Source organism: Somniosus microcephalus, chromosome 13, assembly GCF_052327205.1.
Source record: "Somniosus microcephalus isolate GS21.2 chromosome 13, FLI_Smic_1.0, whole genome shotgun sequence".
Lineage (NCBI taxonomy): Eukaryota > Metazoa > Chordata > Chondrichthyes > Squaliformes > Somniosidae > Somniosus > Somniosus microcephalus.
The window spans coordinates 109,607,595-109,633,280 of record NC_140999.1 but is presented as its reverse complement, the minus strand read 5'-3'; the positions used below and the strand labels follow the sequence as shown (position 1 = coordinate 109,633,280).

Below are 25,686 nucleotides of genomic sequence, written 5' to 3'. Positions count from 1 at the left end.
AATAAAACAAAAAAGGTGACTTAATTGTGGCTAACAAGGGAAATTAGGGATTTGGCCAGAAAAAGCAGCAAACCTGAGGATTGGGAGCAGTTTAGGATTCAGCAAAGGAGGACAAAGGGATTAATTAAGAGGGGGAAAATAGATTATGAGAGTAAGCTTGCAGGGAACATAAAAACTGACTGTAAAAGCTTCTATAGATATGTGAAGAAAAAAAGATTGGTGATGTCAAGCGTTAGGTCCCTTGCAGTCAGAATCAGGGGAAATTATAATGGGGAACAAAGAAATGGCAGACCAATTAAATACATACTTTGGTTCTGTCTTCACAAAGGAGGACACAAATAACCTCCCAGAGATTTTGGGGAACATAGGGTCTAATGAGAGGGAGGAATTGAATGAAATCAGTATTTATAGGGAAATGGTGTTAGGGAAATTGATGGGATTGAAGGCCGATAAATCCCCAGGGCCTGATAATCTACATCCTAGGGTACTTAAGGAAGTGACCTTAGAAATAGTAAATGCATTGCTGGTCATCTTCCAAAATTCTATAGACACTGGAACAGTTCCCATGGATTGGAGGATAGCTAATGTAACCCCACTATTTTAAAAAGGTGGTAGAGAGAAAACGGGGAATTATAGACCGGTAAGCCTGACATCGGTAGTGGGGAAAATACTAGAGTTCATTATAAAAGATGTAATAGCAGAGCACTTGGAAAACAGTGACAGGATCAGACAAAGTCAACATGGATTTACAAAAGGTAAATCATGCTTGACTAATCTACTGGAATTTTTTGAGGATGTAACTGGTAGAATAGATAAGGGAGATGTGGTGTATTTGGACTTTCAGAAGGCTTTTGATAAGGTCCCGCATAAGAGATTGGCGTGCAAAGTTAAAGCACACGGGATTGGGGGTAAGGTACTGTCTTGGATAGAGAACTGGTTGGCAGACAGGAAGCAAAGAGTTGGAATAAACGGGTCTTTTTCTGAGTGGCAGGCAGTGACTAGTGGGGTACCGCAGGGATCGGTGCTAGGGTCCCAGCTATTCACAATATATATTAATGATCTAGACGAGGGAACTAGATGTAATATCTCCAAGTTTGCAGACGACACAAAGCTGGCTGGGCATGTGTGCTGTGAGGAGGATGCAGAGAAACTGCAGTATGATTTGGATAGGTTGGGGATTGGGCAGATGCATGGCAAATGCAGTATAATGTGGATAAATGCGAGGTTATTCACTTCGGTGGCAAAAACAGGAAGACAGATTATTATCTGAATGCCAATAGTTTGGGAAAGAGGGAAGTGCAACGAGACCTGGGTGTCCTTGTGCACCAGTCGCTGAAGGTAAGCATGCAGGTGCAGCAGGCGGTTAAGAAGGCAAATGGTATGTTGGCCTTCATAGCGAGAGGATTCAAGTACAGGAGCAAGGATGTCTTGCTGCAGTTGTACAGGGCCTTGGTGAGACCACACCTTGAGTATTGTGTGCTGTTTTGGTCACCTTATCTGAGGAAGGATGTTCTTGCCATGGAGAGGGTGCAGCGAAGATTCACCAGGCTGATACCTGGGATGGCAGGAATGATGTATGAGGAGAGATTGGGTCGATTAAGCTTATATTCGCTAGAGTTTAGAAGAATGAAAGGGGATCTCATTGAAACTTATAAAATTCTAACAGGACTAGACAGACTAGATGCAGGAAGGATGTTCCCGATGGCCGGGGAGTCCAGAACCAGGGGTCACAGTCTAAGGATAAGGGGTAAGCCATTTAGGACTGAGATGAGGAGGAATTTCTTCACCCAGAGAGTGGTGAACCTGTGGAATTCTCTACCACACAAGGCAGTTGAGGCCAATTCATTAAATATATTCAAGAAGGAGTTAGATATATTTCTTAAGGTTAAAGGGATCAAGGGATATGGGGAGAAAGCAGGGACAGGGTACTGTATTTGGATGATCAGCCATGATCTCATTAAATGGCGGAACAGGCTCGAGGGGCCGAATGGCCTACTCCTGCTCCTATCTTCTATGAATGACGCTATATAAATGAAAGCTCTTTCTTTCATTCATCCTTCTGGGTCCTGACCCTTCTCTGACTGACCTTTTTCTGTTATAGTCATGGAAGAATTTTTGCCATTGTGTTTAGTGTCCAATGTATACCCATTCCCAGGTCCCTCTGGCCCTCTCCTCATCTAAATGGCTGATGGTACCTATCTCTAGTCTCATAGTTCCAGGTTTGTTATGATGAGGTCCATCTTTCCTAAAGCAGTCTCTTGTCATGAAAACAGTCCCAGTTATGAATAAAAATGGCATTGTTGTCACTGTAGTGTCAGCCATTCGTTTGTATCTATTTTCCTAATTGTGAAATGGTTCAGGGTATTTTAATAAGCTCTCCATTTCAATAGCCTCACTGTGCTCCCTGTAAGCAAAAATAACTTGCATTGAAATAGCGCCTTTAACGTAGAAACAAGTCCCAAGATGCTTCAGAGGTGTAATCAAAAGAATGAATGTTGAGCCAAATAATTGGAATTAGGAGGGTTGAACAATAGCTTGGTCAGATTTGGGTTTTATGTAAGGTCTTAAAGGAGAGGAATTTAGAGAGACAGAGGGGGTTTAGCGAAGAAATTCCAGAGCATGAAGTCTAAACCAGGAGTTCTGAACCGAGGGTCCATGGGAAGGTTTCAAGGGGTCTGCCAAATTAGCGCTAACCCAAGTTAAACCAATCATATTTCTTGTTGCTTCTTCAATGAAGCCAATCAAAATCCAGATGTAACCTCTTGTCAATCAATTAACCAATCAGATTTTGCTCCAAAGTCCAAGCTCTCCTTCAAGTTTAACCAATGGAAACTCTCTTTTCGTCCGACGTCTCAATCCACCGCCCTCTTGACATAATTCTTGCCTAACTCGCACGTCTGGTTATTCGGCGCTTTGGACGGGCGACGTGAAGCTGATCAGCGCAGCGATTACAGGTGGGGTCGGGTCGGGAGATGTTTTTGTGCTTCAGACATGATGGGGCAGGGCGATCGGTACAGAGAGAGATACACCAGGACTGGGCCAACAGGGAGTGCACTGAGGTCATCACCAGCAGCATCAACAAGATAGCAGATTTCCTCAATTCGTTCAGTAAGGAGCTGCAGACGGTGAATAATAAATAACCAGCAGTAACAATGGAGTCACGATGAGGAGAAATTTCTTCACTCAGAGGGTGGTGAACCTGTGGAATTCTCTACCACAGAAGACTGTGGAGGCCAAGTCACTGAATATATTTAAGAAGGAGATAGATTTCTCGACACAAAATGCATCAAGGGGTATGGGGAGAGAGCAGGAATATGGTATTGAGAGAGGATCAGCCATAATCATATTGAATGGCGGAGCAGGCTCGAAGGGCCGAATTGCCTACTCCTGCTCCTATTTTTCTAGGTTTCTAAAGGAGAGCTTCCTCTTTACACCCACTCACTGCAGTGGGTGCCAGTAATGCTGGGGTTTGGGGCCTGGTTCAGGTCCTATCCTGTGTTAGTTTGTCTCTGACGTGACAGTAGTGGAAACATAAAATGCATCTAATTTCCAGTTATCGATTAAAGGGGGTGGTGTTAATATATGATTGGAATTTCTCTTCTTAATTAGTCACATTAAGAAAGTAAAACAAAAATAATAATAAATATATATGTTTAATTGTATAACTCATTTTTATACAGAAAAAAAATACTTGTGTTATGTTACGGGGGGGGGGGGGGTCCGTGGAATTTTTATAACGCGGGATGGGGGGCCTCAGAAGTAAAAAGGTTGAGAACCCCGGTCTAAACAACTGAAAGCATGGTTCACAATGGTGGAGTGAAGGGAGTGGGGAATTCACAAGAGGCCAGAGCTGGAGGAACAGAGAGTTTGGGGGTGGGCTGTAGAACATAAGAATTAGGAGCAGGAGTAGGCCATATGGCCCCTCGAGCCTGCTCCACCATTCAGTAAGATCATGGCTGATCTTCAACCTCAACTCCACTTTCCCGCCCAATCCCCATGTCCTTTGATTCCACTAGAGTCCAAAAATCTATCTATCTCAGGGCTAAAGTGAGGAAGGTTACAAAGATAAGGAGGGGGGCAATGGCATGAAGGGATTTAAACACAAGAATGAGAATTTTAAATTTGTGGCTTTGTGAGAAAGTAGATCAACAAGGACAGGGCTGATTGGCGAGTGGGATGGTGAAAGTCAGGATACAGGTAGCAGAGCTTTGGATGAGTTGAAGTTTACTGAGGGTGGTGGATGGGAGGCAGGCCAGGAGATCATTGGAATAGTCGGGTCTGATAGCGATAAGGACATGGATGAGGGTTTCAGCAGCAGATGGGCTGAGGTTCAGAGCTGGAAGGAGGCAGTCTTTGTGCTGGAGAGAATCTGGGGTCAGAAGCTCAGCTTGCGGTCGAACAGGACACCGAGGTTACGGACAGTTTGACTCAGCCTGAGACAATGGTTGGCGAAGATGATGGAATCAGTAGCAAGGGTAGAGTTTGTAGCTGGGGCAAAGGATAATGGATTGGGCCTTCCTAACGTTCAACTGGGGGAAATTATGGCTCTTCCAAGGCAGGATGTTGGACAATATTAAGAAATGAGAAAACACATGGAGAACTGCCCAATTTTGTACAATGACTTGCTGCTAACTCCCAGACCTTTCATGCTGCTCTCTGCTCCTTTAGTGAGAAACTATATATAGTTTGTGCACCACAAGTCTCTCTCTCACTCCACCTGAAACTTCCCTCTTCGTTTTTCTTCTCCATTTCCCTAACTGTCCCCAAGCCTGGTGTTCACACCTGACTTTTCTTTTGATTTGCCCAGAGATCGCAGTGAATTAAATATGGAGATTAAAATTGCAGAACTCTCTTACAACAGCTCATTTGGTCATCAGATTTGAATAATGGAGCGGGTGTCATTCATACTACAGAAACTGTGGGGGTGAATTTCCTCATGGCGTCTCCTTCTGATTGGTCGGGGTTTCCACCAATGTTAAAGAGATGGAGCAGGAGAATCCCTGAGGAAATTTACCCTCGTGGTCCAGTCTCAATTACCACATCAAACCAAGCTGAGGATCGAGAACAAAGAGCAGCTACGGCAGTCCATGCAGACTACCACTGAGCGGATCCTAGGCACAAGCCAAAACCTGCCTTACCGTTCAGCTCATACAGTCTCCCCCCACCTCATCAATCCCCATGGCTCGCCTCTTGTTCCCTTCAGTGGTGTTTCTAACCTTTCCTCAGTGCACACAGCTCCAAGTAAACAACTCACTGTCCTGTGGGATTTATCTCTCTATAATCATACATGGCTCTCCTGTTTTCTTGCCAACCAATCCTATGCAACAGGTTTTCAATCAGAGATCAACAGAGTTCTGAATTTTTTAAACATCAGCAATTAATTTCTGTTGCTGTCTATACAGAAATAAAACACAATGGCCCAGATTTTGCAGTCAGCGGCGAACAAACAGCGCCAGCTGTTACACTTACACTTGCCCACAGGCTTGCTATGGGCTTTTGCACTGGAACTTGCTGCGATTAGGGAACCCTTTCGGCACAGCACCCTCTACAGGGGAGCTGGGAGCTGTGTATCTCCTTAACCAATCAGATTGAAGAATCCTTACTGAGACACGCAGAGTCTGAACCAGGAAGTGTCAGTTACAATAGTTAATTTAATGTAAAATCAGGTACAGAAAGCGAAATAAACAGAGGGAAAGAAAGACAGGATTAAGGGAGAGAGATAAAAGAAACAAAGTTTTAAAAAAAAATTACATTAAAAAAAATCTCCAACAATGAGACTCCACACTTGTAAAAGTAAATTTTCAGTGCCAGGGAAGTTGTTTACAGTAATTAAGGCTTATCACGCCGTTACAAATTCACTTACACTAGAATGGACAAGCCCTAACTTTTTCTGACGCGTTTAGTGGGAATCTAGTGGGTAAGTACCGCAACTTCATGCCGTTGCATGTGTTTCAATACTGAGACTCTTGACGAAGCTTCAGGAGGACAGCAATTTCCTGATTTCCGTGTTTAACTGCGTATGCGCGGACGCCAGAAGTTTCTGTCCGATTTACTCCTTAATAATGGTGACGCTGATAGCCTCACCGTCATTCCTACCGCAAAATCAGGGCCATTTCCTGCAATCGGGCTGTTTCTTTTCACTAACTTATACTGTCTATTGGACTGTCTTCTAGAGTTTAGAAGAATGACTAGAGTTTAGAAGAATGAGAGGGGATCTCACTGAAACGTATAAAATTCTGACAGGGCTAGACAGATTGGATGCAGGGAGGATGTTTCCCCTGGCTGGGGGGTCTAGAATGAGGGGTCACAGTCTCAGGATACAGGGTAGGACATTTAGGACTGAGATGAGGAGAAATTTCTTCACTGAGGGTGGTGAACCTGTGGAATTCTCTACCACAGAAGGCTGTGGAGGCCAAGTCACTGAATATATTTAAGAAGGAGATAGATAGATTTCTAGACACAAAAGGCATCAAGGGGTATGGGGAGAGAGCGGGAATATGGTATTGAGATAGAGGATCAGCCATGATCATATTGAATGGCGGAGCAGGCTCGAAGGGCCGAATGGCCTACTCCTGTTTCTATTTTTCTATGTTTCTATGTCAATGGTAGTTTCCCCCCCAGAGTGTGTCAGTGTTTGCAGGGGGTCTCTGGGGGGTGTCAGTGTTTGCAGGGGGTCTCTGGGGGTGTCAGTGTTTGCAGGGGGTCTCTGGGGGGTGTCAGTGTTTGCAGGGGGTCTCTGGGGGGTGTCAGTGTTTACAGGGGGTTTCTGGGGGGTGTCAGTGTTTGCAGGGGGTCTCTGAGGGGTGTCAGTGTTTGCAGGGGGTCGCTGAGGGGTGTCAGTGTTTGCAGGGGGTCTCTGGGGGGGTGTCAGTGTTTGCAGGGGGTCCCTGGGAGTGTGTCAGTGTTTGCAGGGGGTCCCTGGGGGGTGTCAGTGTTCATAAGATGCAATGGTCTTTGCCTCAATTCCTCCCTGTGCGAAAGTATTCCACACTCTTGATAAATCTGCATAGAGATTTCTCCTAATCCCTCTCTTTCTGATGATTTTCAACTGATGGTCCCTCATTACTGACTGCCCAACCTGATGAAAGAGTCTTTCCCTATTCTCCCCATCAATCAAAATCCTTTAAATCTCCTTTTAATCTTCTTTGCTCCAGTGGAATAGTCCCAGTATCTCAAGTCACTGCTCATAACTATAGTTTCCCATCCCTGACATCATCCTGCTGAATCGATGCTGTACGCTCCCTGTGGTTTTAATGTCCTTTCTATAACAGGACACCCAAAACAGCACACAGAGCTCGAACTCTGGCCTAACCATTGCCTAGTATAAATTTATCATTACCTCTTTCCTCGGGCATTCTCTGTCTCTGTTCACAAAACCTAAAATGCCACTGGCCTTCTTTATGACTTTATCTGCCGATACTCACACTTTCATGAGTTATGCATTTGAACCCCTAGGTCTGTCTCTCTGTTCATCCATGCTCTTCAGCTTCTTTCCACTAAGTTTACACTCCTTGTTTTTTTCCAATAATATATTACCACATATTCCTCCTGTTGCATCTGAGACCCGTCTTTTTTTTACATTTGTTTTTATGGGATGTGGACGTCGCTGGCAAGGCCAGCATTTATTGCCCATCCCTAATTACCCTTGAGAAGGTGGTGGTGAGCCGCCTTCTTGAACTGCTGCAGTCCATGTGGTGATGGTACTCTCACAGTGCTGTTAGGGAGGGAGTTCCAGGATTTTGACCCAGCGACGATGAAGGATCAGCGATATACTTCTAAGTCAGGATGGTGTGTGACTTGGAGGGGAACTTGGAGGTGGTGGTGTTCCCATATGCCTGCTGCCCTTGTCCTTCTAGGTGGAAGAGGTCACGGGTTTGGGAGGTGCTGCCGAAGAAGCCTTGGTGAGTTGCTGCAGTGCATCTTATAGATGGTACACACTGCAGCCATGGTACGCCAGTGGTGGAGTGAGTGAATGTTTAAGGTGGTGGATGGGGTGTCAAGCAAGCGGGCTGCTTTGTCCTGGACGGTGTCGAGCTTCTTGAGTGTTGTTGGAGCTGCTCTCATCCAGGCAAGTGGAGAGCATTCCATCACACTCCTTACTTGTGCCTTGTAGATGGTAGAAAGGCTTTGGGGAGTCAGGAGGTGAGACACTCGCTGCAGAATTCCCAGCCTCTGACCTGCTCTTGTTGCCACAGTATTTATGTGGCTGGTCCAGGTAAGTTTCTGGTCAATGGTCACCTCCAGGATGTTGATGGTGTGGTGTATGTACCTTTAAGAGGAACCATGTTTTTTTGAAGCCCCTGTGTACTGTAGTACCGGTAGTAACCACTCGGGTATATAAGCCTGTATAGTGTCTTGTATAGTTTAGTTCACCTCCAGACTTTGTTCAGTAAACACTTGTTAAATCAACTCCTGCTTTCCGGGTCTTCATTAACACACGGATACAACAGTGGCGACGAGTTAGAAATGAACTTACCTGCAATTCGGCAGCACCTCAAGGAGATCGATTCCTCAGACGAAGGTCGAAGAAAAAAACCCCCCAAAAAACTGTGGTTTCACCAGCTAAATGGGCTGGTGGCTGGTACTGCACTAATCCTTCCTGGGCGGCGGGCTGCGGCTCGATTGGGTAGCTCTGCAGCGGGGCCGGTCAGCGAGTCGTAAGGCAGAAGCAAACCAAGACAGAGGGTGGAGCACTCAGGACACGGCCGGCGCTGCAAAGCAGGTCGGCGTTCGGACCAAGCAAAGGGAGGGGAAAGTCCCAGAGAGTCCGACGGAGTGACGGAGAAACTGTTTAAAAAATATATATGTAATTAAAAAACCGCGGAGAACAGCGTTGGCAGCAGCGGCAGCGGTGGAAAGCGCGGGAGGCGCCATCTTGACTCGACAGGGAAGAAGAGAAAGCGCGGGAGGCGCCATTTTTGACTTTCAGGATGCCTAAGACTGGCAATATTACTGCTTTCGATAGTGATATAGAGGATTGGACCACATATGTGGAAAGAGTGGAGGTATATTGCAAGGCGAATGAAGTAGCGGATGATAAAAAGGCATCGGTACTTCTAAATCTGATGGGCGCAAGGACATACGGGCTGTTACGAAACTTGACCACTCCAGCCAAACCGATGGACAAGAATTTTAAGGAGATTGTTGATACCCTACAGGAGCACTTAAACCCAACACCGCTGCTGATAGCGGAACGATTCAAATTCTTCAGGAGGAATCAGCACAAGAATGAAAGTAACGCTGATTACCTCACTGAATTACGAAAGCTGTCTAAGCACTGCCAATTCGGGGCAGGACTGGCGGATTCTCTATGAGACAAATTCATCTGTGGTCTCCTAAGCAAAGGAACACAGAAAAGACTACTTTCTGAGAAAGATTTGACACTGGACAAGGCTTTCAGTGTGGCTGTATCATACGAAGCAGCAGCAAGAGGAGCTGCAGAGATACAGCAAAAGCCACAGGACTTCGGCACCCATGAAATGACACGGGGTTTCGAGAGATGTTATCGCTGCGGCAGATCCACCCATGACCAGAGGGACTGCTGGTTCAAGGACAAAGCATGCAGGCAATGCGGAAAGATGGGACACATTGCACGTGTATGCCGATCTGGAAAAAAATCCGCTGACAGTAAAAAGGTCAATAAGGAAAAGTACAGGAAAGTACAAATGATGACGGACAGTAGCTCTGAAGACCAGAAGAGCGATAGCGACTCCGGAAACAAGAGACTAAGCTGTCTCAAATTACATAATGTAATTGCCAAAGAAGATTACCAGACCATTTGGGTTACCCTCACAATAGCGGGGTCCCCAGTTAAAATGGAGCTAGATACAGGATCAGCTCTGACCGTCATAAGTCGACGGGATTACGAGCGGCTATTTCCGCATATACCTTTGAAAGACACATCCATTATCTTGAAGACATATACGGGGCAGAAAGTATACCCCAGAGGGAAAATAAGGGTGCCTGTTGTATACAACGGCAAGGAAATACAGAAGTTGTATTTATACGTTCTGCAAGATGGTGGTCCACCATTGTTGGGACGTGAATGGATCAGAAAGATACGTTTGGACTGGCACTCCATTCAGGCACTGACGGTGACCAGTAAGAAAAAAAATGATGATGACATCATCCCTGGACGATTAAAAGAAATCTTGGCTAACGCCAAAGAAGTGTTTCAACAGGAACTAGGAACCCTGAAAGGCGCCACCGCCTCAATAAAAGTAGAAGATGCGGCAATTCCCAAGTTTTTTAAGGCAAGGCCGGTGCCATACGCAATTCGTCCAGCAGTCGAGGCAGAGCTGGAGAATTTGGAAAAAGCAGGCGTGTTATCCAAGGTAGATTGGAGCGAGTGGGCAATACCCATCGTCCCGGTCATGAAGAAAACGTTGAATAATGATAAATCTGAAGAACAGAGAAAAATTCGCATCTGTGGGGACTTCAAGGTGACTGTAAACCCGGTTCTTCATACGGTACAGTATCCTCTTCCAAGGATAGAAGATATTTTCGCCTCACTATCCGGAGGGAAACGTTTCACCAAAATTGACTTGGCACAGGCATATCTACAGATGGAGGTTGAGGAGACCTCTAAAAAGTATCTCACGATAAACACACACAAAGGCCTGTATCAGTACAATCGGCTAGTTTTCGGAGTAGCATCAGCTCCAGCTACCTGGCAAAGAGCTATGGAGCAAGTACTGCAAGGGATTCCAGGGACTCAATGCTACCTAGACGACATCCTTTTAACAGGAGAAAATGACAACGAGCACCATGCCAATTTGGAGCAGGTGCTCACGAGGCTGAGAGAACGGGGCCTACGAGCAAATCGCCCCAAGTGCGAATTTTTCCAGAAACAAATATCATATTGTGGCCATGTCATTAACGAAGAAGGGTTGCATAAATCACCTGAAAAAATTGAAGCGGTCGTAAAAGCCCCAGCACCTGAAAATGTCTCACAATTAAGGTCGTTCCTAGGATTAATAAATTACTATCATAAATTTTTACCGAACTTGTCAACGGTTCTGCACCCTCTTAACGCACTGCTACAAACGGGAGTAATTTGGAAATGGAGCGAAGACTGTAAACGTGCCTTCCATAAATGCAAAGGCTTGATCACGTCCAAGGAAGTGTTGGCTCATTACAACCCATCACTGCCAATCAGACTGGCGTGCGATGCATCCCCTTACGGCGTGGGAGCGGTATTATCGCATAAATTCCCTGATGGCTCGGAGCGGCCGATAGATTTTGCGTCACGCTCATTGAACTCAGCTGAGCGTAACTGTGCCCAGATCGACAGGGAGGCACTCAGCCTGGTGTGGGGGGTGAAGAAATTCAACCATTACCTACACGGACAAAAATTTACCTTGTTGACTGACCATCAACCCCTCGTCTCCATATTCAACCCTAAAAAGGGCGTTCCCATTATGACAGCGCAAAGGCTACAGAGGTGGTCCCTTTTCCTAGGGGCACATCAATATGACATAGAATACAAAGGAACAAAACAGCATGGGAATGCTGACGGTTTATCGCGTCTACCGTTGCCAACGGTAGAAGAGGCACCTACAGTGGACCCAGTGGAAATGTTCCACTCGACCATAGTTGAATGTCTACTAGTGACAAATTCTACCATTGAAAAGGAAACGAGAAATGACCCGACTCTCTCACGAGTCTACGATTTAACGGTGAAGGGATGGCCAGCACATGGCGAACCACTGTTACCAGCATTCTCGCAAAGAAGAGAACAGCTGTCAGTGTGCCGAGGAACCTTGATGTGTGGATCCAGAGTGGTGATTCCACCCAAACTCCAGGATAAAGTGCTAAAGGAGCTTCACGAGGGGCATCTGGGTGGAGTGAAAATGAAGAACTTAGCCAGAGCATTTGTGTGGTGGCCAGGTATCGATGGAGACATCGAAGAAATGACCAAGAGCTGTCTAGGATGCCAGAAGGTCCAAAACGCCCCACCACAAGCCCCTCTACATCCATGGGAGTGGCCCTCATCTCCCTGGCAAAGGGTACATATCGACTTTGCTGGTCCATTTATGGACTCAATGGCCTAGAAATTCATTATAGCCACTTTTGGGGCGGTAAAGTCGGGCGGCCGCTAAAGTTTGCGCCCGGCGCAAATTCGAGGCCACTTCGCCGATATTCATTAGCTTCGCCCTAAGAGTTTGTTCGAGCGCTAAAACTGGCGATGCACGGCTCTCTTTAGGCGCTAAGCCGGAGGTGCTGAGCGATACCGCCGAGGCCGGGCGCAGCGCAGGTGTGGCCATTTCTTGATTGACAGCAGACACCCTGGCGCCGGCCAGCTCTTAAGGGGGAAGGGTCGAGTTGGTCTGCTGCCACGCCCTGGACACTGCAGCCCTCCAGCTAGGCCTGAACACTGCTGCTGGACCCAAATAGCGCCTGAAAGGATGGAGAAGGCCCGTGAACGAGCGCAGCGCTTCTCAGAGCATGATCTGAGGGTGCTGGTTGGTGCTGTGGAGAAGAGACGCCATATTTTGTTTCCGGACAATGGGAAGAAGCCGGCGGCCCGCGTCTACCGGAAAGCCTGGAGGCATGTTGCCACCAGGGTGACATCCAACAGTGAGGTCCCCAGGAGCGCTGTACAATGCCGCAAAAAGCTAAATGACCTCACCAGGATTGTCAGGGTGAGTACCCTTTCCAGTGTCCTCCTCATCCTTGCATGTGCACCTCACATTATGGGCAAAGGGACCTGAAAGCCCTAATGGCCAGCCCTCATGCAGCAGCTATGGGACAGTCATGAACATCAATTGCACATTGTGCACTTAACACACTGGCCAGGCTATTCGACCATGGGAGGCAGTGCACACAAGATCAGGGCTACACACTGGCCAGGCTATTCCACCATGGGAGGCAGTGCACACAAGATCAGGGCTACACACTGTACTTAGAGGCCGTCCTTTCTCTTGCAGGCCAAGCTGGCCAATAATAAGAGGAGCCGGACTGAGACCGGGGGAGGCGGACCCCAGATCCAGCCGCTCAACGAGCTGCAACAGCGCGTGGAGCGCATCATGGGTGCCCGGGTGATTGGCCCCGTTGCATCTGGAGATGCTGACCCTGTTCTGGGCACCAATGGTAAGGACATCACCTTTTGGACCTCTCTCGTCCCACTTGCGCATCAGATCTACATCCTTTGCCACTGTCCGACCAATGCGCTGAATGCCACCACTCATGCATCCCTCGCTGATGCCCTCTCCTCACTCTAAAGCTACTCTTGTGCCTTCCTGCTTTCAGATGGTGAGGAGGAGGTCCCTGAAGTTGCCAGTGATAGCCCCTCAGAAGAGGAGGAGGAGGAGGAGCAAGAGGAAGGCAGCCCATCAGGGGAACCCTCAGCCGCGGCAAGCCATGCCAATGTAGGGGAGACGTCTTCCCTGGAGGGGAGCCTGGGGGAAGTGTCGGAGGGGAGTGTAGCTCCTGGGACCAGCGGCCTGCAGAAACGTGGGAGGGGGGTGGAAGCTCAGCGGCCTTCTCCCCAGAGGGGGGAAGGGTCGGAGGGGAGTCCAATTGCTGGGCCCAGCGGCATCCAGCAACGCAGGAAGGGTCGGCCAGCTCGGCGGCCTTCTCCCCAGAGGGAGAGTCCGGCCTCCAGTCCGGAGACGGTCAACGCCGAGGAGATGCGCCGCCTCGAGGACATGTCCGCGGACTCGGAGCGCCGGCACACGGAGCTCATGGGGGTAGTGGCACGGATGCCTGAGGCCATCGAGTCCCTGGCTCGGAGTGTGACCGAATTCGGGGCCTCACAGGCCACCAGTTTGGCGGAATTTGGGGCAGCTCAGGCAGCGACTGGCCAGGTGATCAGTGGTGCCGTGCAGTCACTGGCTGCTCTGATGCGGTCACAGAACAGGGCAACACGGGCACTCACTGCTGCCACACTCGCTGTGTCAGCCAGGCATCGCCAGGGCACCCGGCGCGCTGCAGCAGCACAGCGGTCTGTCCCTCGGCAGATTGCTGCGCATGTTGCAGTGCTGGCCCGGGCGAGTGCCAGTGTCTCAGGCGACCAGCGAGCGCCTGCCATCCGCCAGCTTGCCCCCATTCCTCCAGCCGCCACTGCCACTCCCCCAGTGGAGCTGCCACGAGCTGCTGCAGCGACTGATGCTGCCCAGCCTCAGCTGCAGCATTCACCAGCCGGCCCCTCGACGGCCAGACCTCGTCTAGGCCGACCCCCAAGGGCATCTGCCATCACGACATGTGCCCCTCAGGAGCCTTCCCCCAGCCTTGCAGCAGCCACTGGCCTCACTTTGAGGAGGAGTAGCAGGGCGTGCAGGGGCCGCCAAAGTTTGCAGAAGGCATCGCCCTCGCGGGCCACAAAGTAGAGGGTGTGTCCAAATGTTTTGTTTTTTGGAATGGGTGTTTTGTGAAGGCCGAGGATGAAGGCCATTTTTGTTTACATCTTTTGTTAATCCTCCCCAGGTTGTGGGAGTGAGTCATGTGTGTGAGTGTTTTTTGGGGGTTTCGTGTGTTTTTGGTTTTCATGTGGGAAGGGCCCTGAGTTTGTACAATAAACAATTTTATTTATTCACATTGTCCATGTTTGATCTTTGAAGTGTTTGTTGCCTTAACCGGCTGAGGGCTTGCGGAGCGGCTGCAATCATGTTCTTTCATTGGCACAAGCCATTCCCTGACAGGGGGCCTAGAAGTGACGTTCAATAAGCCGCCGACGGGCGGCCCTTGGACCTTCTGCCTCCCTCCTGGGCTGGTACTCCTCCTCCTCATGCTCCTCCTGCTCCTCCTCCTGAGGTGGTGGTCCAACGTGAGGTGGCAGTGCCTGAGTCCCGTGGATAGCCAGGTTGTGCAGCATGCAGCAAACGACGACGAATTGGGAGACTCGCTCCTGCGAATACTGGAGGGCTCCCCCGGAGTGATCCAGACAGCGGAACCGTTGCTTCAGGACGCCGATTGTTTGTTCGATGAGGTTCCTGTTCGCTTGATGGCTCTCGTTGTATGCCTCTTCAGCAGGGGTCGTGGGCGCGCGGAGCGGGGTCATGAGCCAGGTACACAAAGGATAGCCTTTGTCCCCGATAAACCATCCTCTTGGGTGAGGCTGTGCCTGGAACATGTCAGCCACAGTTGTCTGTCGCAGGATAAAGGCATCGTGGCTGCTGCCTGGAAAGCGGGCATTGACAGCTAGGATGCGCTGCCTGTGGTCACACACCAGCTGTACGTTGAGGGAATGGTAGCCCTTCTGGTTGCGGTAATCCTCGGCATGCTCCAGAGGTGCCCGCAAAGCCACATGCGTGCAGTCAATGGCGCCCTGCACCATGGGGAAGCCCGCTATTCTTGCAAATCCCACTGCACGCTGCTGCTGCTTGTCCAGGGTCATGGGGAAGGAGATGAATTGACGTCTCCTTCTGAAAAGGGCATTGGTCACCTGGCGGATGCAGCAATGCACGGCGAACTGGGAGATGTTAGCGATGTCCCCAGCAGCGGATTGGAAGGAGCCGGTGGCATAGAAGTTGAGAGCCACCGTCACCTTCACTGCCACCGACAGAGACGTCCTGCGCATCAGCTGTGGACGCAGATCTCTGTGAAGCAGCTGGCAGATGTCTGCAACCACCTCCCTTCTGAATCGCAGCCTCCTAACACACTGCGCGGCAGACATGTTGAGATAGGAGAACTGCTGGCGGTATACCCTGGGTGGGTAAGGCCTCACTTGGCGACGCCTGTTGCCCCCTCTGCGTCTAGCCAGGGCTGCCACTCTCTCACGGCGTCTGTAAGCCCTTCCGACATAAGGCTGAAACTCAGCGTTGGCACCCAATGCAGCCCCCATAATATGCTGGCAAACACTGAGATCTCAATGAAGGCAAAGAGAATTGCTAAGCTCTGGCCTGAAGCCAAAAATACCTGTTGGGCCAAAGCAGTAAGCTCTCTTCCTTGGTCTCTCTCCAAAAATCCGTTGCACAAGAGTGAATGCTGCAAAATGGCTGCTCTTTATAGTGCAGGGTAAGTGCCCTTTAATTTGCGCTCCCCGCGGCCCGCCTCGGCTGTGTACCGTTCCACTCAACAGTCGTTAGGGCCGCCCGGCGCACAATGGGGCGGCGCGAGTGAAGTTCCGGTTCCGGGCGCACAAAAGGCGTTGCATGACGAAATGACGTCATGATCTGCGTGCGCAGCTGAGCGCGCGCAAAGACTTTGCGCCGGCGCTAAATGTCTACTGAAGTTGGGGCGAGGCGCAGATCGCGCTGCGCCCGGGCGCTAAGCGCCTAGCGCTCGAGATCTGCTCCTCCTAAGGCGCTAACGGCTGGCGCAGCCAACTGAATTTCTAGGCCAATGTTCTTAATCGCGGTTGATGCACACTCCAAGTGGCCGGAGGTAATAAAGATGTCCTCCACCACCGCGGAAAAAACCATCACAGTATTAAGGACCATATTCGCCAGGAATGGGCTGCCTGAACAGGTCTGTTCTGATAATGGACCGCAATTTGTATCCGAAGAATTCAGGAAGTTCTTAAAAAACAATGGGGTTAAGCACTACACGTCCGCCCCATACCATCCCGCCACCAATGGATTAGCTGAAAGGTTTGTCCAGACCTTCAAGAAGGCCATAAAGGCCATGGGTAATGAAGACATAAATCTACAACATAAGGTAGATAACTTCTTGTTTGCATACAGGAATGCAACACATGTGGTTACAAACCAAACCCCCGCCATGATGTTTTTCAATAGAAGACTAAGATGCTGGCTGGATTTGATCAAGCCAAACATCAGAAGGGACGTAGAGAACCGGCAATTTCAAGGCATGAATGAAAGGCCAACTAGAACCTTCCAGATAGGTCAACAAGTTTTGGCCCGGGACTACCGTACCGAGAAATGGCAGCCTGGAACTATTTGCACACGACTAGGACCGCTGATGTATACCGTGGACATTGGAGAAAGCATAATAAGGCGCCATGCTGACCAGATCATAGAGTCATCTGAAAAGGGACAACCTACACCACAACTCTATACGCCTAATGATGTAGCAGAGATACCCATAGTATCTACCTCCGATCTGGTGATACTGGAACCAGATGAACCCGACACTGGCATTCAAGCCGAATCGACCTTGCCAAAAGAACCTACTACACCATCGAAACCTACTACCCCACCGAGGCGTTATCCGGATCGAGTCAGGATGCCTCCAGAGAGACTGAATTTGTAATTGATTAACTTCAGCAAATGTGCAGATTATTGTTCTTGTAAAAATGTTAATTAATGATTACTTAAAATATTATGTACTATTTATCTAAAAGGGGAGGAATTGTGGTGTATGTACCTTTAAGAGGAACCATGTTTTTTTGAAGCCCCTGTGTACTGTAGTACCGGTAGTGACCACTCGGGTATATAAGCCTGTATAGCGTCTTGTATAGTTTAGTTCACCTCCAGACTTTGTTCAGTAAACACTTGTTAAATCAACTCCTGCTTTCCGGGTCTTCATTAACACACGGATACAACAGATGGTAGGGGATTTGATGATGGTGATGTCATTGAATGTCAAGGGGCGGTGGTTAGACTCTCGCTTGTTGGAGATAGTCATTGCCTGGCACTTCTGTGGCACGAATGTTACTTGCCACTTATCAGCCCAAGCCTGCCCATTTTACAACAATAGCAACTTGCCTTTATATAAAGTTTAATGTTGTAAAACGTCCCAAGACACTTCACAGGACAGTAATCTGACAAAAGTTGAAGCAGAGCCACACGTGAAGATGTGACCCAAAGCTTGGCCAAAGAGGTAGGTTTTAAGGAGCGTCTTAAATGAGGAAAGAGAGGTAGAGAGGCGGGGAGTTTTGAGAAGGGAATTCCAGAGCTTAGGGCCTTGGCAGCTGAAGGCACGGCCACTGATGGTGGAGCAAAGGAATTGGGGCTGCACAAGAGGCCAGAGTTGGAGGAGTGCAGAGATCTCTGAGGGTTGTAGGAGGTTACAGAGATAGGGTGGGTGAGGCCCTGCAGAAATTTGAACGCCAGGATGGGAATTTTTTTATCGAAGCGTTGGTGGACTAGGAGCCAATGTAGGTCAGCGAGCACAGGGTGAAGGGTGATGGGGACTTGGTATGAGTTAGGATACGGGCAGCCGAGTTTGGATGAGCTGAAGTTTATGGAGGGTGGAAGCTAGGATGCCGGCTGGGAGAGTAATGGAATAGTTGAGTCTGGAGGTAACAAAAGAATGGATGAGGGTTTCAGCCTCAGATGGGCTACAGCAGGGGCGAAGACGGAGGTGGAAGTAGGTGGTCTTTGTGATGGAGAGGACATGAGTCCAAAACTCAGCTCAGGGTCAAATAGAATGCAGAGGTTGCAAACAATTTGGTTTGGCCTGGTACTAACCTGTCTTATATCCTCCTGAAGTCATTTACAGCCCTCTTCATTTCAGTGTCTTCAGCAAGTTTCAATAATGTGCTCCCCATACTCAAGTTCAAATCATCTAAACATACCCAGAGCAAAAGTTCTCAACACTGACCCCCTGGGGTACTCCACTTCAACCCTTCTCCATTCCGAGCAACACCCTCTAATGCTAACCCTTCCTTTCTCGCTTATCGATCAGGAAGCTGAGTGTAGTATTCCTGTCAGCTCACAGATGCCTTCCTTGTTTTGCCTTTCTCCCACTGGCTCCTTGCCAACCTTGTCCTCTGTATCCCTATCTGCACTTGCAGCGAGGGCCAGGCGAGATATCTCTTTGTTACAGTAGCCTCTTCATCCTTCAGCTGTCTCAACCCTGCTCTCTGCAACTCCCTCTCTAAACCACTTTGCCTCACTTCCTCTCTCTCCTCCTTTAAAAGCCTTCACAAAACCCATCTATTCAACCGTTCCTGTGGTCCCCTCTCCTAACTCCCCCATTTGTGCTTGGTGTACATTTTTCTCATCTGTGAAGGCACTATGTAAACACAACTTTGTTGTAACCATTCTTACCTTTCGTCCCTTGACACTTTGTTTAACTTTGATTCAGCCCAGTATCTTTATTTTCTTCAGCATTAGGCTCTCTAATTCACTGACCACTGGTCCCTCATCTATCCAATCCAAACTGTCCACTACTGACCTTCTGTTACCTCATCTGCTTCTCTGACCCACTGTGAGTCACATAAGAACATAAGAAATAGGAGCAGGATTCGGCCATTTGGCCCTTCGAGCCTGCTCCACCATTCAATAAGATCATAGCTGATCTTCTACCTCATCTCCTCTTTCCTGCACTATCCCCATATCCCTTGATTCCTCTAATATTCAAAAATCTATTGGTCTGTCTTGAATATACTCAATGACTGTTCCGTCGGGACGGGCTTCATTTGAACCAGGCTGGGACCAGTGTCCTGGCGAATCGAATAACTAGGGCTGTAGATGGGGCTTTAAACTAAATAGTGGGGGGGAGGGATACGTGAGCGGAAATTTAAAAAGTCAAAGAAAAATGAGAAGGCAAAAGTGCAGGGTAGCGATAGGGGTAATGATAATCAGAATGTGACAGGAAGGGACAGAGCGTATACACATAAGAGTGCATCAGAAAGAGGGGTCAGAGAAGGGAAAAATGGTAAAAAGACAAACTTAGAAGCTCTATATCTGAACTCATGCAGCATTTGTAACAAGATAGATGAGTTGACAGCACAAATAGAAATAAATGGGTATGATCTGATAGCCATTACAGAGAACTGGTTGCAAGGTGACCAAGGCTGGGAACTGAATATTCAGGGGTTTTTGCCATTTCGTAAGGATGGGCAGAAAGGAAAAGGAGGTGGTGTAGCTCTGCTAATAAGGGATGAGATCAGTGCAGTAATGAGAAATGATATTGGTCTAGAAGATCAAGACGTAGAATTAGTTTGGGTGGAGATAAGAAATAATAAGGGTAAAAAGTCACTGGTGGTAGTGGTCTACAGGCCCCCAAACAGTAGCCACACTGTAGGACAGAGAATAAATCAAGAAATAATACAGGCTTGTAAGAAAGGTACGCTATAATCATGGGAGATTTTAATTTTCACAGTGATTGGACAAAGCAAATTGGCAAAGGTAGATTTGAGGAAGAGTTCTTAGAGTGTATAGGGATGGTTTCTTGGAACAATATGTTGTGGAACCAACCAGGGAGAAGACTATTTTAGATCTGGTAATGTGTAATGAGGTTGGATTAATTAATGATTTCGAAGTGAAGGATCCTCTTGGGAAGAGTGATCATCGCATGGTGGAATTTCAAATTCAGTTTGAGGGTGAGAAAGCTAGGTCTCAAACTAGTGTCCTGAACTTAAACAAAGGTAATTACAAAGGTATGCAGGCCGACTTGGTTAAAGTGGACTGGGAAAATATGTAACAGGGTAAGACTGCAGAAAAGCAGTGGCAAACATTTAAGGAGATATTTCACAACTCTCAGCAAAGATATATTCCAGTGAGAAAGAAAGACTCTAAGAAAAGGATGAACCATCCGTGGCTAACTAAGGAAGTAAAGGATGGTATCAAATTGAAAACAAAAGCATACAATGTTGCAAAGAATAGTGAAAGGCCAAAGGATTGGGAAATTTTTAAAAACCAGCAAAGGACGACTAAAAAAATGATAGAGAGAAGATAGCTTAGTAAGAAATAGTAAGCTAGCAAGAAATATAAAAACAGACAGTAAGAGCTTCTACAGATATATAAAAAGGAAGAGAGTAGCAAAAGTAAACATTGGTCCCCTAGAGGATGAGTCTGGGGAATTAATAATGGGAAACAGGGAAATGGCAGAGACTTTGAACAAATATTTTGTATCGGTCTTCACGGTAGAAGACACTAAAAGCATCCCAATAATGGATAACCAAAGGGCTATTGGGGTGGGGGGGGGGGGAACTTAAAACAATCACTATCACTAGAGAGAAAGTACTAGGCAAACTAATGGGACTAAAGGTGGACAAGTCCCCTGGACCCGATGGCCTGCATCCTAGGGTCTTAAAAGAGGTGGCTGCAGAGATAGTGGATGCATTGGCTGTAATTAACCAAAATTCCCTGGATTCTGGAGAGGTCACAGCGGACTGGAAAACCGCAAATGTAACGCCTCTATTTAAGAAAGGAGGGAGACAGAAAGCAGGCAACAATCGACCAGTTAGCCTAACATCTGTCATTGGGAAAATGCTAGAGTCCATCATTAAGGAAGTGATAGCAGGACATTTAGAAAATCATAATATAGTCAAGTAGAGTCAGCATGGTTTTATGAAAGGGAAATCACGTTTGACAAATTTTCTGGAGTTCTTTGAGGATGTAACAAGCAGGGTGGATAAAGGAGAACCAGTAGATGTCATGTATTTGGATTTCCAGAAGGCATTCGATAAGGTGCCACATAAAAGGTTACTACACAAGATAAGAGCTCACAGGGTTGGGGGTAATATATTAGCATGGATAGAGGATTGGCTAACTAACAGAAAACAGAGAGTTGGGATAAATGGGTCATTTTCAGATTGGCAAACTGTAACTAGTGGGGTGCCGCAGGGATCAGTGCTGGGGCCTCAACTATTTACAATCTACATTAATGACTTGGATGAAGGGACTGAGTGTAATGTAGCCAAATTTGCTGATGATACAAAGATAGGTGGGAAAGCAAATTGTATGGAGGACGCAAAGAATCTCTAAAGGGATATAGATAGGCTAAGTGAGTGGGCAAAAATCTGGCAGATGGAGTTTAATGTGGGAAAATGCGAGGTTATCCACTTTGGTAGGAAAAATAAAAAGCAAATTATTATTTAAATGGGGAGAGATTACAAAATGCTGAGGTACAGAGGGATCTGGGGGTCCTTGTACATGAATCACAAAAAGTTAGCATGCAGGTACAGCAAGTAATTAGGAAGGCAAATGGAATGTTGGCCTTTATTGCAAAGGGAATGGAGTATAAAAGTAGGGAAGTCCTGTTACAACTGTTCAGGGCGTTGGTGAGGCCACACCTGGAGTACTGCGTACAATTTTGGTCTCCTTATTTAAGGAGGGATATACTTGCATTGGAGGCAGTTCAGAGAAGGTTCACGAGGTTGATTCCGGAGATGAAGGGGTTGTCTTATGAAGAAAGGTTGAGCAGGTTGGGCCTATACTCATTAGAGTTTAGAAGAATGAGAGGGGATCTTATTGAAACATATAAGATTCTGAAGGGGCTTGACAGGGTAGATGCAGAGAGGATGTTTCCCCTCGTGGGGGAATCTAGAACTATGGGGCATAATTTCAGAATAAGGGGGCACCCTTTTAAAATCGGAAATGAGGGGGAATTTTTTCTCTCAAGAGGGTCGTGAATCTTTGGAATTCTCTTCCCCAGAGAGCTGTGGAGGCGGAGTCAGTGAATATATTTAAGGTGGAGATAGACAGATTTTTTAATGATAAGGGAGTCAAGGATTATGGGGAGCGGGCAGGGAAGTGGAGTTGAGGCCAAGATTAGATCAGCCATGATCTTATTAAATGGTGGAGCAGGCTCAAGGGGCCAAATGGCTTCACTTAAAGGATTGTGAATCTTTGGAATTCTCTACCCCAGAGAGCTGTGGATGCTCAGTCGTTGAGTATATTCAAGACAGAAATCGATAGATTTTTGGATATTAAGGGAATCAAGGGATATGGGGATAGTGTGGGAAGGTGGAGTTGAGGTAGAAGATCAGCCATGATCTCACTGAATGGTGGAGCAGGCACTCCTGCTCCTAATGCTTATGTTCTTACGAGCAGGGGCAGGAGGAGAGTTAGTGGGAGGTGACCAAACTCATGATGAAAGAGGTATGTTCGGAGGGATCTTCTGAAGGAGATGGGAGATTGGGGAGCGTGGGGGTAGGGAATGCAGAATGTAGGCTCTGCCCCTGAAGCTGAAGGAGGGGAAGCAAAGGAGGCCAGTCAGGACAGAGTGTGCTGGATTATCACTGACCTTAACCAGTTCAGTGCGAGTCAATCACCCTCAGAAATCCCCTGACATTACCCTTTTAAGTTCCTGTTTCCTCCTCCCCTGGGTACTAAACGTTCACAGCTTCCTGTTCAATAGCTATTTGCGGGGTGGGGGGACAATCACTGTCCAATACAAAGGGAATCGGTCTCACACCGACCCGACAACCAAGAGACCGGACAACCCGTTACATAAAGTGTGCTCCTACCCTGGAGATCTTAGAATAGAGGAAGAGCGACCCCAGCGCCGGCTGTAGCCTGCACCAGACTCGGGCTTCGCACTGGATGTTTATAAATCCACAAACCATGTCCCAGGAACAAAAACAACCCGATTAAAACAAACAGGAAGTCATGTGTAGGAAGTCAGTGATGGTATTGAATGCAGGAGCTCTGCTTTAAACGATCAGTCGCGCCCTAGATTGGAACTGGACACTAAAGGGTGAGATTGCAGCGGGACTCTCACTCTCTCTGACCCAGGGGGTTAGCAGGGTGAGGGAAGAGTTACTGACCCATCCAGCCCAGATTGTGCTTTCACATTAAAAGGCGACAACATCATCCAAAAGGCTGGCTGGTGAAATCCCTGCGCAGGCAGATCCCAGCTTGCTGGTTAATCCCCGGGCTCCACTTCCCTTCTCCTGCTTACCTGACTCCTTGAAATATTCTGCCGGGCACTGTCTTGTGGCAGGGCTGGCTGCCTCTGAAGTGGAGGGCGGCCGAAGCACAGCTCAGGAAGCACAGGGCGACCAGCGAGCGCGACATGGTGAAACCGAAGGCTCAGTAACTTGGGCAGGTCCCAACACCCTGGCGGCGAGGACACCGCGAGCACCAATTACAACCGCCCGGCCGAAAGAGAAAAGAGAAGTGCTTAGCGTTTTGTTTTAGGTGGGAGGAGAATGAAATTATTTGATTCTTCATCCCCCCTCCCCTCCCCCACAATGTCATGTGAGAGTGACAATGCAAAATCCACACTAGGTGTACTGACTCATTTAAACTCCTCAAGACGTCCCAAAGCGATTCACAGTCAATGATTTACTTTCGAAATGTAACACAGGGAAACGTGGCCGCCACATTGCTGTCAGCAAGATCCCACAAACAGCAGTGAGCTGAATGAACATATACCATAATCTGTTTCAGTGATGTTGGCTGAGGGAAAAATATCGGCCAGGACACTGGGGAGAACTCCCCCGCTCTTCTTCCAATAGTGCCCTGGGACCCTTTACATCCAACTGAGAGGGCAGACCGGGCCGCGGTTCAACGTCTCATCGGAAAGATGGCACCTCCGATAACACGGCGCTCCCCCAGTACTGCGCTGGGGTGTCAGCCTAGGTTCTGTGCGCCAGTCCTGGAGCAGGGCTTGAAGCCACTATCCTCTGCCTCGGAGGGCAGAGTGCTGCTGCTGAGCCATGGCTGGCATTTACATGTGAGCTCCGAGTCCAGCAATGAGCCTCACTAGATGGAAATGCATGTCAGAGGTGAAGCTCGAACACAATAGGGCAATTTCATGACCCATGCCCTTGTCTAACAAGGGTCCACCTGGGAGCCTCGCAAAATGACTCGTATTATGTGTGTTTTGGTTCTTTACCATGTTTACAATACCATCACCAGCTGGCTATCCCAGACACAACCACATATAAAGAGCTGGGGGGGGGGAGGGCATTTGTGCCCACAGATCCTGATTCACCCGCCCCAGTGATTCTATCCTGTTGACGGTCACTGAGAAGAGTAATGACATCTTATTTGGCTCCTACCATAAAACTCTATGATCTTCTCTTCAACTCCATTCCCCTCCTTGACTGCTTGCTTATGCTGAACCTAACAGTCCAGAACCTCAGTCTCCTATTCAACTCTGAGCTGAGTTTCAAACCCCATCTTGTATATACCACCAAGATCACCTACTTCAACCTCTGCAATCTCCCTGCCCACCCCACCTCTGTCCTTACCTCACCCCCAATCCACCAAACTCTTATCCAGGCTTTAGTTATCTTCATGTAAAGTTTACAGTGGGTGGAGGATGGGGGCCATGAAAAGAGCATTGAAAACAAGCACTCTACTCGGAACTCCGGCACGGCAAGAGAGCCCCAGGTGGGCAGAGGAAACGCTTCAAGGACACCCTCAAAGCCTCCTTGAAAAAGTGTAACATCCCCATCGACACCTGGGAATCCCTGGCCCAAGACCGCACAAAGTGGAGGAGAAGCATCCGAGAAGGCGCCGAACACCTCGGGTCTCTTCGCCGGGAGCTAGCGGAAGCCAAGCGCAGGCAGCGCAAGGAGCGCATGGCAATCCAAGCACCTCACCCACCTGTCACTTCAACCACCGTCTGCCCCACCTGTGACAGAGACTGTAGGTCCCGCATTGGACTCATCAGTCACCTGCGAACTCATTTTTAATGTGGAAGCAAGTCATCCTCGGTTCCGAGGGACTGCCTAAGAGAAGAAGAAGATTGGGGGTGGGAACAGAAGCAATTGCTGGATATGCTCTGGCTATGATCAGATAGGTAAGAGTGGAACCAACCCAGGGCAATTCCACTAAGCTGGATAATGGAGGAGAGGCGTTGGAGGAGGATGGTGCGGGTGACTATCCCAAAGGCTGGAGGGAGTTCGAGGAAGTGGAGGAGGGACAGGATGCCGTTGTGACTTTGATTAGGGCCATTTCAGTACTGTGGCAGGGGCAGAAACCTGATTGGAGAAGTTCAAACGTGGAATTGTGTGGAATGCTGGGCACGGATCTGGGTGGCAACAACATGTTCAAGGACATTGAAAAGGAAAGGGAGTTTGGAGATGGGGCGGTACTTTGCAAGAACAGAGGGGTTAAACATGGGTTTCTTGAGGAGGGGAGAAGATGATGGCAGTTT

The 25,686-nt window shown here is 48.2% G+C and overlaps 1 protein-coding gene across 1 annotated transcript in view; it reads right to left on the bottom strand.

Annotated features, from left to right (window-relative positions):
- The window catches only part of ctsz (cathepsin Z), a 34,552-nt gene extending 10,848 nt beyond the window's left edge, over positions 1-23,704 (bottom strand). Inside the window, exon 1 of the mRNA XM_086005194.1 lies at positions 23,479-23,704. Within this exon, the coding sequence (XP_085861320.1) occupies positions 23,479-23,594 (116 nt within the window). The 5' untranslated portion in view covers positions 23,595-23,704. The remainder of the gene's footprint in view (positions 1-23,478) is intronic.
- Positions 23,705-25,686: the final 1,982 nt, after the last annotated feature.